The sequence below is a fragment of the Lepisosteus platostomus genome, chromosome 7 (genome assembly GCF_059453375.1).
Source record: "Lepisosteus platostomus isolate fLepPlt1 chromosome 7, fLepPlt1.hap1, whole genome shotgun sequence".
Lineage (NCBI taxonomy): Eukaryota > Metazoa > Chordata > Actinopteri > Semionotiformes > Lepisosteidae > Lepisosteus > Lepisosteus platostomus.
Window position 1 is genome coordinate 5,297,408 of NC_142617.1, and position 14,561 is coordinate 5,311,968.

At 42.9% G+C, this 14,561-nt stretch overlaps 1 protein-coding gene across 6 annotated transcripts in view; it reads right to left on the reverse strand.

Annotated features, from left to right (window-relative positions):
* atp8a2 (ATPase phospholipid transporting 8A2) overlaps nucleotides 1-14,561 on the reverse strand; it is a 117,502-nt gene that overhangs the window by 22,119 nt on the left and 80,822 nt on the right. For all 6 annotated transcript variants that reach the window (XM_088638787.1, XM_088638789.1, XM_088638790.1 and 3 more), the window contains 5 exons: nucleotides 8,283-8,357; nucleotides 7,284-7,406; nucleotides 6,461-6,539; nucleotides 4,092-4,153; nucleotides 3,579-3,635 (listed from right to left, as the gene is read on the reverse strand). In XM_088638787.1, the coding sequence (XP_088494913.1) occupies nucleotides 3,579-3,635; nucleotides 4,092-4,153; nucleotides 6,461-6,539; nucleotides 7,284-7,406; nucleotides 8,283-8,357 (396 nt within the window). The remainder of the gene's footprint in view (nucleotides 1-3,578; nucleotides 3,636-4,091; nucleotides 4,154-6,460; nucleotides 6,540-7,283; nucleotides 7,407-8,282; nucleotides 8,358-14,561) is intronic.

Sequence of the window (14,561 nt, forward strand, 5' to 3'; positions counted from 1 at the left end):
TGGGGGTTACCCAGGAGAGGATTTTGAAATCAGAAAGGGGGACTGTGTTAAACCAGAGCTGCACAAATGAGAAAATAATGATTCTTGGCATTCTGTCAAGAACCTTTCATCCAGCCAGATCCCAAAAGGGCTTCATTTACAAGTAAGAGGGGACATGTTTCATTCATTGTTAAAGAGCAGCACAAAGTTGGGTGCATCAGTGGCTTAGCTTCACAGCTGAAAAGATAAAGAAGCAAAAAATTACTTCACCAAACTGGGAGGGGAATTCATCTAGGACTAGACTGGGAAAGCCTTTACTGGACTTTAGCCATGATTCTGGGTTAGCACCTCCACTCCCACAAAAAGTATGATGGATGCCATCTCTGTGGGTGCTGTGTGAGCTCAGGTAACCCCTAATATTTATGATCATGTTATTGTTAAAGCAGGAGTGAATGCAGTTTTAATTTGTACCTGTTTGAGGTTTGAGAGTTTCCCATAGGATTGAGCAGATACAATGGTAAATAACTGCTATGTCTTGTGTCAGACTTGTCTCCATGGTCAATATATCCGACTCTTAATTTTGATTCAGTTGATTTATTGTTTAACGACGTATCGGTCTATCATAAACACAGTGCGTCGGATCAGAAAAGGTCCTCATGCAAAACAGCTGCTGTCAATGAGAGAATGGGCGATATTTCAGCAAAGAGGACATCAACATCTTTCTACTATAAAGATAACATCTTCTTACTTCTTAGTTCATTAATAAGAAATGCTTCATTTTTTGTATTAAGGTGTGAAGGGGTAGCGGAGAAATGCTTTGTTAATGTGATTAATTTTGAAGAAGAGCGCTCCCAAAAATTTAGAAAAATTTGGTACCATGGAATCCTTAACAACCACAAGGGCTCAGGAGGACTCAATTTTTAAATCTTCAAAAAAACAAGGATAGCTGCTCCTACTGTATAACACTGTCTACCATCACCCAGCTGGGCATTAGTTTGGAAATTTCATGTTACAGGTCTGCACACAATCCACTTTCAGTGGCAGTCTGGTTTCTCACTGAGGCCTCACATTCAAAAACTGTCCTGCTTAGCCTCTTCAAGATGGGTTAACTGCTGCTTAGATTTTTAAGGCTGATCTCCAGCAGATTTAAGGGAAATCTGATCACCAATAACTGCATTAACCCACAGGTAATGCTGAGCTGCTCCAGTTGAGCTATTAACAATGTCTGTACTGCAAAGGAACACACATCTGCAGTTACAAGCATCATCAGCCTCTGTTATAAACCAGCTCATTTACTGCACCATCTTTATTACTACTTGAAGTGGAAACACTGACACTGACACATACTGTATATACACCATTACAAGCAATATTATATTAAATGAATCATATTTAATTATTATATTATTATATCATATTAAATTAATGAGTGAGTAACCATCTGGAGTGTAAAAGATTGTCTGCAACTGTAATTTAGCAATTATTTTAACAGATTACGTTTTATGCATGGTACTTCAGTCATACACTGTACTTTTGTATCCGTTTTCTGAAATCCTCTCAGCCTACAGAATGCCCTCACGTCTGAGTGAGTTTCATCTGAATGCAGAGTGGATCCTGTCCTGGCCTCTGTGCAAGGCGACGCCGAATTCAAGAGCCTCTGCGCCTCATTACCTGGTTGTGCGGCTGGGGACAGCTGAGCAGCAGGCAGCGCGCTGGGGGCGACTGCCTGTGTTAATGCCGTCCCCTGGGAGACAACCCCCTGCACCTCCCTCCCTCGCTCGCTCGCTCTCTCCCATCACTGGTGTTCACCTGCCCTGCCTCTCCGCCCCTCCCCTGCTCCTGTGCTCCGCAGGCTCAGCTCACTGCAGGAATGTTCCTTCTAATGGATGAAGAGGATTTTTTAAACTGTCTGTTAAGCTCCCTGCGCCCCCCTCCCCCTTCCCCCCCAGAGGGCTCCCGGTAAGAGGCACTGGGGACACATTAAAGGAAGGAGCAGAGCTGGAGCTGTGAAAGAGCTCGTTATTCCCACAGCGAGCGGAGCTTAACGGGCAGGGAACGTGTCATCCTCTCCGAGCGCCGCCACGCTGGCCCTCGTTAATAAAGCCACTTCAATTAGGAGATTCCAAATCCCCACAGCCTCTCCCTCCGGGGTGCCCTGTGACCTGCAGAGTGAATTTCCCACCGAGACGCTCTGAGAGCGCAGCTTCCATCTCTATTATCCCAGAGTGGCCATTTTATCCCTCCGACAGTGGAGGTGACGAGAATCCATTAAATCTCAAATAAGGATTTTTTAACCTTCATGACAAAACTATTTTAGAGCACCTCATAAATCAGTTGTCACCAGACGAACACTATATTCATATGCTGAATTAAACACGAAAACAGACAATTTTATAGGCATTAGGGAATTCTCTAACCCCGGTGTTGTTAGCTTCTGTTTTGTCGTAAAACACTGTAACAGTTAATACTGTACAAATGTGTTCAAAGGTGTACAAAAGGTGTGAATGAAGACAGAATCAAACATATATTCAATATTATTGAAAAAAAAATATTCAGAGATCTCAGTGCCTGTTCTTTGTTTAAAAATGTTTGGATGAAGATAAGACAAGAATTCGAATGAATGCTAAACTGCAGAATAGACAGGGACCACTGGGTGTTTATCCTGGCAGTGATAACTGATATAATAGGAATGACTCTTCTTCACATAAAACGAATGAAAAAAGTACAAAACTTGGTGCTTGAAAATGTTTTCTGGTTAACTGGGTCAAAGACAATCTACCAGCTATCAAAAAGTGAAATTCACCCCCCAGTCCAGTGAGGAGGAGTGAGGGTGTGAGGAGTCATTCCTGAAGATCTAGAAGCTTGATTATCTCGGCCTGATTCTCTGGTAATCCGGTGAGTGTAACTGGAAACTAGCACATCCTCCAGAAGAGAAATATGTAATATGATAAACTCAATGTAAATATGCTGTTTATTATTTTCATTTTCATGTGCTTATCTATTGTCATAGCTTTTATATATAGGCATATTTTTAATCCCCAAAAGCCAATAATTTGTTAAAAAATGAAGACACACAAACTAAAACTTTTAAAAGATGCTAAAAGCCGTGTCCTGTTAAAAAATTATTTTTCAAAACTGAAAGGTTGCATACATCCACTCACAAGTGGAATGACCTGAAACACTAGTTGAATCTGTGGTATTTCACGTTTAATGGACTGCATTGTTCTTAAGCAGAGCTGGGGACTTTCTGTTCTGTTCAGGATTAAAGAAGAAACCTGTGCAGTTCAGTTAAAATGACTTGACTTCAAGTGAGTTCTGGAGCATGAGCTAATCTGACTCTCCATACTCTAGAAGCCATTCAGAACGCTGAGTAACTGACCCCTAGCTATTTGAGGTCATGTCAACGATAAACTGCACTATAGAAACTATTGACATTCTTTGCTACCCGTCAATGCCCATCAAAGGAGAAGAAAACGAGTGAAAAGAAACATTTATGGCATCAGTTTAACCTGGTGCACGCCAGCTGTTTGTAGACCAAAAGGGTTGAAAGGCCGAGCCTGTGGTTCAGCAGACACAATATAAAGTGTGGTGGCACTCACTCTGGTCCAGGCTGTGGTTTCCAGGCCAGCTTTCAAGCAGACGGTCACCACCACGTACTGCGGAAAACACAGGAAACAACCCTTGAGTGCGGCCATGTGGACAAAATGGACAAGCTCTTGCACTTTTGCTTAAACCATCTACCACAGGGGACTCAAACTCTTTCAAAACAGAAGCTTAAAGTGATTCATTACCAGGGTGGTGTGTACACACTGCAGAGCTGATCAATACAAAGGCAGTCTTGTACATTATCTCACATGGTTTTCAGTTATCGTCCAAGTGTTCAAAAGGCACAGAGATGTTTTGACGAAATGTTTACGGAACCATCTAAAAGAAAACTCGCACATTTAGATACCTAGCACTCACTAAGCCCGTTTTAACACTGCATTTAGATTCATGAAAGTTTGAATCTCTGGTTTGTGCCTGCATGGTGACTGATTATAGAAATGCCTGTCGCTTGTCAATGCTAGCAAAAGGCCTAAGTCTCAGTGATAGTGATAGATAGTGTGACTTACCGTGTAGACAATGTTTCCTACAAACAGATAATCTGTAGCACGGCCATTGTTGAAGACAGAATCTGAAACAGTGACAGGAAAGACAGTGACAACAGTCAAATGGAACAGCTCTAGTTTTATTATGGATGTACATTTTATTAAGCTGATTCTACTCTTATGTATTTTTCTGTTCTGTTCTGTATGACTTGTGTACTTGTAGATTCATTAAGGATTGTGTCACTACCAAACAGCCTTGCCTAATTTGTAGCCATCCTTACGTTCTAGCAAGACTGAGAAGTCATTATTTTACCATGACATGAAACAAAAAATCAGGGAAGGTTTGTTATCGCGCTGAGCTCCAGCTAATTCTTGGCTCTTAAATAAACAGATCGTACTAATTGTGATGCAAGCTTCAACGCCTTTTCTCTTAAAAAAGGGGACACAGGAAGAAAAGGGAATGGGATCGGCAACAAAACTCCACCCCACACAGCCGGAGGGAGCCGGCAAGTCAAGCAGCTTTCCTCAGCTCTGGCTGAGCCCTACCAGCAACAAACAGTTGCCCTTGCTTGGAGTTTTCAATAAATGGGTCTCTCTGTGTTTGAATTAATAAATACTGCCCACTTAATACCAATCACACGGGACTTAAGAGGAGGCTCAGCAATCCAAACATGCGACTAGGAAACCACAGCCCTTAGGTGAACCTCACTGAGAGTGTGTCGGAACTGCTGGAATTAAATCTACCATGAAAAACAGGCGAATAACGCAGGGATGTTGACTTTGCTGCAAAGAGCTCATGAGTTCCACGAGGGCTTAAAACTGCCTTTAGAGAAGCCAGACCTTAGCAATTGTGTGCTTCTTTCTATTTTTTTGCACCAACAAATAAGGAATGCTAGCTCCCCACGTATCTTCTTACACACCACAAGTAAATGTGGCAGACTTTGTTACAATTAAAGAGAGAAAAAAAAACAAACGTTCCCCAGAATCCTTCCAGCACAGGTCTGAATGAGCTGCTCAGATCAGATAATCTTACAGACTTAATTTAAGAACGCTGATGAATTGGTTAAGCTGCAGGAGTCATGCGATCACTAGGAGAGCCTGCAGACAAAGCACTGGATTAAGTGACACGGTTAAGTGACAAAGTTAATTGTTTCCCTTTTACTTTCATGTATGCTGAGGTAACATGATCCAGCCATTCTGTGAGAAACACTCAAAGTCCAAATATTTGGGCACTGTTGAGCATAGCTCTGGGGCCAACAGTAGGCATTCAGCGCAAAAGAGTAGGGGTTAATTTGTACAATACACCTCTCCTAGCTATGACACTCACCTTATGCACACATATCACATGAAGTACCTTAAATGATGGGCCATCAAAGGTGCTATATTATTATGCTTATATATATAATTATGCTATATTATAGAATGTCCATGATGATGATTATGTTTATGCATTGTCAAAGCTTATGTCTGCAATTGTACTGTTATTTAGCAATGGCTTTAACGGATTATTTGCTTTGTAAAGATTCTTTAGTCTTACCCTCCACACTTTGTTAGCGAAGGATCGTGTGTCATGAAATGCACGGCATGACATCCAGTCTATTCTTGATGAATGATGATAGCAATCGTTCACTTGGGCGCAACGTTGAATTACAAAATAAGAAATGTGTTTGGGGCACCTTGTATTTGGGGTATTCCCAAATTTGTTGAAAGCGTAAAACATTAGTTTGCTAACCTATGCTGATTGATCAGTAATTCCTCCATTAGGTAAGCACACTCTCTACACTCTCTGAAGTGGTAGTAAAGGCGTTCCAGTGAATTTGTTAAAGATACAAGGAGCCAGTACACCTAAACTTTTCACCCCCTTCATTTTCTCCCCCTTTTCTGAAAGTGTTTAGAGCAAAAAAAAAACAAACACTTTTAACTTCTAAGTACTACAGAACACTCCTAAGAGCACAGTGAAATCCATGCACATCACTTCTAATTACATTACAAACAGCCTCTATGATAGACTGTATCTGCAAATGCTTTTCCCCCGTTTTTATTTTCTTGACTTGAGGGCCTGAGCTATCGACTTTAAATCATTTCAGCTGCTGTAAATTCTCCCCTCCCGGCCAGTGGTAACAATGTTTCAGCTTCCTCTTGGAAAGCTGTGCCCAAGGTAAGAAAGCAAACTTAACTTCAGAAGGAAAACAAGAAACCGTATAAAAACGTAAGAACTGAAAGAACCCCCAAAAAATGAAATTTGAAGTACTGTACTTGTTAAAAAGAAGCCTGCAGTCAAAATGTGTCTGACCCAGGCAGCTGAACCACCGCTTTTCAGCACTGGGACTGGCTGGGAGCCCTGGTCACATGTTTGCATCGTGCTCTGACATTTAAGCTAATGGCATAATTACCATGCTCCAGCACTTTGAGGGGGAACCAGAAGAGAATCACAGAGTGGACCAAGGCGTTGATGCAGTGACCCCAGAACACCTGAGGGAGAGAGCCATACCAGCAGAGTCAGGAAGCTGCCAAGACCCACAGCCCACATCTCCCCAATCAAACAAGCCCTGCACTGTTCCCCCGGTGCTTGAACATCCACCCACCATCACAGGCACCCCAATCCCCCCCCCGCAGCCCAGCCCAGCAGGCTGCTCGGAAATGAATGATTTCCTTATTCTCTGCTATTGAATCTCATTATCATCGTCATAGTTACCGCTAGGATTCCATGATTTGTACATTTATTCGTCACCTTCTCCAGCCTTGTAAAGTGTTTTCACAAGTTATTAGGGAAATCCACAGGTCTGATTCAATATGACATATAGATTTACGTACAGGATAGCACTGCTAGACACGGGTAAAATTATATAATCAAACCAGCTAAGATACGGTAAAAAAAATCCTTCTTTTTTTAAAAAAGCACTGTCCAGTATTCCCACAGTACTCCTACGCCAGAGGTACAGTATGCATATCATATTTCAACAGCACAGCCTAAATCAGGGCCAGCAAGATGTACTGTAAGATTAAGTTACCACATATGTTGATGTGTTTGTGAGTCTGCTCCAGCTCATGGATGCAGCTGCAGTTGTGCCAGTGTGGCTCAACCACTACAGCAGGGTGTTGTAAAACAAGGTGACGATAAGGAAGTTAAATGGAAATCGGGGGGATGCCCCCTGCTTGCTTGTGCAGCCCTCTCATTGGGCCTGCAGGTCCTTCCGCCTGTCCCCTGGAGCTGACCTTGGTGTTGAAGCCGTCAGCGTTCTGGGTGATGCGGTACAGCTGCGGGGAGCGGAGCATGCTCTGCTGGCTGCAGGGCCGGTCGAAGATCCCCAGGGCGAAGGGGGGCAGGGCCGTGAAGATCTGTAACGGAGCAGACCGCAAACACGGGGCTGCATGAGCACAGTCGACATCTCCCAAGCCAAGCCCACTCACTGATTCAGTTGTCCCGACCGGGAAAAAGATTCTTCTTTGAGAGATAGGTCCTGCACTATCAAGGTCACTGATACAGCCCTTATCCCAGGAATGGCCATTTACCTTCCCTTCGGCACAGGAGATAAGACTTGCAAAGTTTGTTTAAGTCCAGCTTTTGGAGCCATTGCTCCTCTTTATTATCCTTTCCTGCTCAATAGTCTCCTCTTAACTGCAATTATTGCTCTGCAATACGATGTGTGTGATTCCGCAGTAGTGTGTTGCTGACTGGACGCAGCAACAAAAGTACCCTTGGACAGGATTATGCTTTTTTATTTTCTTTTAAGAATAAAGATGATTTTAAAGAGGATGATGTCATGTGAAAGTTGCTTAGTGTTGGAGCTTCAATATATTTATATTTCTATGCTATTTTTGAGCCAAAAGTATTTTTTTTCCTTCAACCTCTTTCACCAGAGACAAGAAAAGGCAGCTGTAAAATGCAGCGTGCAGTTGAAAGACAGATTATTTGGTGCAATCCCAGGAGGCCTAGTGTTGGGCTTTAAAGATTCAGGATCTATACAGAGCCCAATGTGTACATAGACACTTATCTGCACTTTATCAGCACATGTGTTCTATACATGGTGTTAAACACAAGCTGTATCATTTGGTTTCCATGGCCTGGAAAAGAATCTTCTTTTGGGTATACAACTCAATGCTGTTTCTCAGCCATTTTGATGGTTGAGTATGATAAAGTTTATAGACATAAACACACAGTGGAATTCCAGTGTAGTTCTGCATGCTATCAAAGAGAGACTACCCAGCACTTACCACATTATAGAGACCTATACACCATCTTTCAAACAGGATCTGCCCAGAAAATCCATTAACGAATGCAAACCACAGCTGAAAAACAAGAGGGGTACATGGCACACCAGAGAATTAATGTTCCCCTTCTCTGGAGTTCAGTAATCCAGACAGGAACTTCAGGAGTTTCCCAACGGATGCATACAGTTTATTTCACAGTGTAGGAGTAAAGCACGGTTTCCTAACCTGTTGTAAAATAACTAGGAAATCCATTTTTCATATTTAACAAGTCATGGTACTCATTAATTACACCATTTGTTGGCTGGCTAGATGTCCTCTGCAATTTGTCAGTGATTAAAACATTTTTTTTTGGTACATGAAACACATTTTTCATTCAATCAACAAAGTAATATTTTATACTGAAAAGGTTAGGGCTAGTGCGATTAAGACTAAAATCGCTTTCGAGCAAAAAAAGTTTCTACAACACACATTAGAATTAAGAAGAATGTGGCTAAATATTATTTGGTCTATGGCTAAAGATACATTCTTATTAATATTTTCCACAAAGCCTTTCCTGGAAAACAACAACTTCAGGCAGCATTTTTCAGTTTAATCAAAACAACAGTTACACAGGGGCTGCCAGTTCTGTCAGGATCGGTCAAGATAAGAACTGCTCCCAGTTCCTTATCCAAAACTGACTGTGCTCATGGCTGTGTGCATACTCTCTTTAATTATTTAAACAGCTTGCCACATGGGCTCTAATGATGTCTGTCCATTTGACCAGCTAGCTGCTTGCATACAACTGTATCTGATGGCTTCAGAGCCTCTTCTTTGACCTGACGGTCATCATTTGGGCAACCTCATTTCATAAAGAGCCTAAGAGAAACATTATCAAACTTGACTGCATCACTGGTGGCATTTTGTTTGTAATCTTCTGACGCTCTTTTGTAAAAGAAGCAGAAGTTAACACACAGCAGGTCCTGGTGTCTAGGTTTTCTGACAGGGTCTAATGCATAGGACCAGCATTTCCAGTATGGGTACAGATGTGCTGTCTATGCTGGAATGACCGGAAGTTTGTATCCAACGGCTTTGAACGAGATAGATATTTCTAATAACAGTTGCAGTCAACCTCAGAACCTAGTGTCTTCTGGCCAAGAGATGTAGCACCAGAACATCCCCAAGGACCTCAGACAGCTACAATAAGCAACACCCCCCCTCCGCCCCCTCTGAGAGCTCATTTAAAACAAGACAGAGCAAAGCCACAACCTGGGACCCTTTCCACAGCAGCATGCTCTCACTGCAACATGTTTAATGTCTACAGGAGATTCAGGCACACAGTCCAGCGGCTCTTATGTCAGAATCCTCTTCTCCTTGAAATTTCCGTCTCAGACACATTCTTTACATTGTGCTTGTAATGGTGTGTCCTTATTTGCAGACCCATCAAAAGAGGATTCACACACCCTCCCGTCATTTAAAAATAAACTATCCATTTCTAATCATCTTGGTTAGTACAAAATGTAATCAAATAGCTAGCTAGATGAAAAGACAAGCGAAAACTGCCAAAATTATATGGTGTCTTCCACCAAAATATTAAATAACAGTTTTCATAGCTGCAAAGAGAAAGCCTGAGACACTACTGTATGATGAACAGCTCAAAGGTCACATTCTTCATTGTCTCGGTAAATGATCATGTATAATTTCAGGTCACAGCACTACATGACCCATACTTTCCACCCATGGTGCACCGGATCACCAGCTCTGTTCAGAAAACACCATCAGCACGCCCTTTTTACTGCAGAACCTGGGACGGCTCTCACTGTAGTACAGGTGTGTTTCTAGGTGCCCCAACACTCCCACAAATAAAACAAACATTAAGAAAATACTTTTTTCTTGAATACAAAACAAGTTGCATAAAAGGCTGAAAGTGTGATTTGCAGAGAGAGTTTAAACAGGGGTGCATGGGAAGCTGTTGGAGGACAAAATCAGCTGACATCCTCCAGTGAGTGGAGGTAGTTTAGCCAAGGGACAAATCAGGCCGATTCTTCATGGTGCCCCAACTTCCCACACCCCCTTGACCTCTGTCCCCTGTCCCAGCCTCGCACATAAGCTTCGCTAGAGTGGGACACACAGAGTGGGGCAGAGTACTCACAGCTTGCCTGAGACAAAAACAAGCTTCCATTTACAAGAAGGGATGGTATTGTTACCAACTAGGGGGACCAAAGCATTTGGGGTATTGAAGAAAATTACAACTTCCATACTTCAATGCACAAGTACCGCTGTGTCTCCACGTTCTGTTTATTTGTTTTTCTAAGAATGCCCAACTGGGACATGTGCACAGATAATGTGAAAACCAGATCCCAGACCTCAAGGATACTGTTACTGAGCCCTTAAATGCTCAGCTTACAATGATCTGGCACAGGGGAACCTATGGCAGCCTTTAGCACAGAGTCTGCTTTGTTTTTCAAATAAAATATTTACTGTGGCTTGTAATGTCTTTTCAACCAGTGTCAGACCCGCGTCTTGAGTGAAACTTTCCCAGCGAAGGAGACTGGATGAGATTGCAGCCAGAAAGGATGCCCACAGTACACTTCAGTCACATTTGTACAAGGTCCCTAAAACACAGAGTAGGATGGGCAAACTCCAGGAAACAGGAAAACTTGCAGACAGAGGATGATAAATGAGACAAAGTCAAAAGAACAAGCAGCATTTAAAAAAACTGTCCTGATGACTCTCTAGAAAGTGTGAGAGAATCCAAAGTAGTCAGAAGCCACAGTAAAGCAAACAGCATTTGCCCAGTTTCAAGCCTTCAGCAGCTCTTTGTATTGCAGATCCCAAAAAGATCTTTGGAAAACACGGTGCAACAATTCCTTTTACAAACCAGCTATTGTCATTCTCGCCAGTATTCCCTTTCAGGAAGGAGAGAGCACAGGAAACCTGACAAAAAGAAAAAATACCACAGGCTTTACTCTCTGGCAGAGACAAAGAGAAACTGTGACTCTTCTGAGGTGAAATCTGCTGACATCAGCCAGTGAAACTACTGACAAATCCTTGCAGCAAACATCTCTCTTTAAAGGTTCTATCTTGCTATTGATGATGCTTTTAAGAAAAGAAAACCATGTGTATAATTCCTAAAATCAAAACTTATTTGGTTATATAATTAAGGCAGAAACTAGAGTACTTAAGCAAAATGTTTAACTTTTATTATTATTTCTTTAAAAAACAAAAATAAACAAGAAAACGTGAGTACTTTTAATATTACATTCCTGTGAAATAGGAACAATAGGTTTATTCCATTCTGAAAAGAGAAGAAAGAAAACGCAGCGTTTTGGTTGTGTTTCCTTTTTTCTCTTTTCTCTTTTCAGAATGGAATAAACCTATTACTTGTTCCTTTGCAGCCTACGCATGCTGACACAGCTACCCACCTTCCTGTGAAATAGCCCATTACAGGAAACTCACCCACCCAGCAAATACAGGTGGTGTCCATTAATACATATAGGTTGTGTTCAATGGAAATATCAGGGCATCTTGCTGAAGGCTAAAACAGGGAACTTGAACTCTTAAAGCTGCTCCACACTGCCCTCTCTCAGCTGATGTGACTGGGACACAATTCACCACATCCCAGCTCTCTCCCAGCTGCCCAATATCCTTGCACTCAGCTAATGAGGCTCCTGCACTTATCCCACTGCAGCTCTGCTCATGAACAGCACTGCCACCCATTGCCTGCGAGCAGCCAATTGTAATTTATTATTTTCCGGTTCAGATCAGAGAGCGCAGAACAACTCAGCAAACTCTGAGCCGTGTGAGGTTCCCCAAACTGTTTGTCCCATCATGGAATGAGAACGGCAAGCTGTATTATGTGATCAATCTCCCCCCACTCCTCTGTCCCCTGAGACGAACCCCAGTGTGTTGACATTACTGTGTGTCACCTCAGACTCCCCCGTCCTGCTGTGTACAAAAGCCAGGGACTGATCTTTGACCTTTAGGCTGACTCCACTGCCGGCATCCAATCTTTAGCCAGCAATGGAGAGGTCAAAGTTCACAAGCAGAAGCAGAACTCTTAGGTTCTCAGTGGAGAGTACAATTCCCATCACAAGCAGGCCTTCCCTTTTGTAACAGAATTTTAATTCATTAGCTCCAAAGCACTTGTCACATGCGGCTATACCCATATTAGAAGTCCTTTAACTCATCCATTAAAAAATCACATTCTTTAAGTTTTCTAGTATACCTAGGCACACTGCTGCCCACTTCACAAAGACCTGCCTTTTGTGCGTTACCCTCAACATTGGCTCCAGATGGTCAGTGAAACGCTACTGAAACAATGCATGGCATAAGGGCACTCTAGTGACACATCGGCACAAGACAGTCAAATCCATATCTTATAACCAATAATGTCCAGCTTTAGTTGCAGAAATACACCATATGCAAACAAACTGCGATGCCTCTCTTATAAGTTCACTGACTGCACATCAACCCAGAATTTCAAAGATTGAATGTAAAAAGTTTTTGGGTTGTGCTGCACAATGATAAGGATCTACAGTAAGTGCTGATGGAAACTGCCCCAGTCAGGCTGACCAGAGTCCCCTTAGTGTCCATGGGAGATCTGTCACATGTCTGTGAGCAGGAGCAAGCAGTGCTCCCCTGCAGCAGACCGACAGCTGTGCCTCGCTGTGCAGTGCTCCACCTCCCAGTCCCCTCGTCTGTGTCTTGTGTTACAGACAGCAGATCTGGAAGTGCCATATGGGGCCAATGTGATCCAAAGTCAGCGTTCTGTACAGCTAGTGCTGTTACAGTAGACAGATAAAATGGCAGTTGTTCTCCATAACAAGACTTGAAAGGAGAAATGGTAAGGCTGAAAGGCAGGACTAGTAACTAGCAAAGTTTACTCTGGTCCATAAAAATACCTGCAGAGCCTCTCCATAGACAATGCTGTTGATTTTTGGGGGGCATTTTGGTGGTAGGCGTATACACCAGTATGATTTCATCGCATACAGGTTCCATTCGCACTGCACTCAGAGGAGGACTGGAATTCACTCTGTCACAAGTGGCATTTACTGCTAATGCCTTCCAGTCCATTTGTACTGCGGTGCCAGATTTGGACATGCCTCCATCCCGTAATGCTGCTGACATTTTGATGGCATCTGTCGACATCCCTCAGAAGTGAGCCAGACAAGAGAAGGAGCCGCGCCTCTGACAAATTGCATGCATGACAGAAAGGTCGACGTCTTTCGGCACCAAGCGTTCAGAGCCGGCCAGGAAATGAGAGCTTCTGAGCTATGCCCGGTTAAGAACGGGCCTCACTGCGAATTTCATAAACCGTGGGAGCTCTGTAGACCTACTGACAAAGATGCAGTTGAATTAAGTACATTTCTTTCAGTTAATAGGAATTGCTTTGTTTTAGCATTTCAGTGCAGTACTAATGTACGATTCTGAAAGGACTCCTGGCGGCTGAGATGAAATGTGGAGCTGGAAGCTGTTCTTTGCTGAGGAGAAATTATCTAAAAAAAAAGATTTTTGTCATGGGGAAAGAAACCTTTTTTGAGATAAATATTTATTGTAAAAAAACCTGAATGAAACACAAAAGGCTTTCCAAGTCCTCCCTTTTTAAACTTTTAAAGGAGACGATCTATCAGCAGTCTGTGAGGGAAAGGTTAAAGGGCACGCTATCTCATGGCAGCTCCGCTAGCCTGGATTAGCTCCTCTAGTGCTTTTAACATACCAGAGAGCTGCAGACCGAGCTTTCGCCCTGCTCACTGGCTGGGCCAGGGCTCAGCTGGAGACGCAGCTCCAGTCCTCAAGAGCTTCTGCTGTTTCTTCCTCGACTTACACTCTCAGTTACTTCACAGCCATGATTATTTGCTAAATTAGGCGTGTTTTAAAAGAGGAATCATGTACAGTAACTCACAACAAAAAAAGGCCAAGTCAATGCAAGGAAAAACCGAATGAAATAAACTGAAATTAAATGAGTTGAATGAAGCTGCAGTCTCCGGGTGGAGCAAACCCAATCGTCCACAGGGCACCCTTACGAAAGGGTGTGGCCAGTAACTGTCTGCTGAAAAGTGACAGATGCTACCCCCCATGCCTGGACAACCTCCTCTGCACCAGCCCACACCTGTGTCTTCCTCAGCCAGTGCTGGGCATTGCGTCAGGGAGCACTGCAGCAGGAGAGGGCGAAGATTTCACCTGACGGAGCCCGAAAGCCAAAGCAGAGTTATATAAAGCCTGAAAAGAAACAGGACACTGCAAAAGCTGAGCTCTGGCTCTTGTTTGACAGAAAGTGTTTGATTCGTGTTTAAAAAAAAAAAA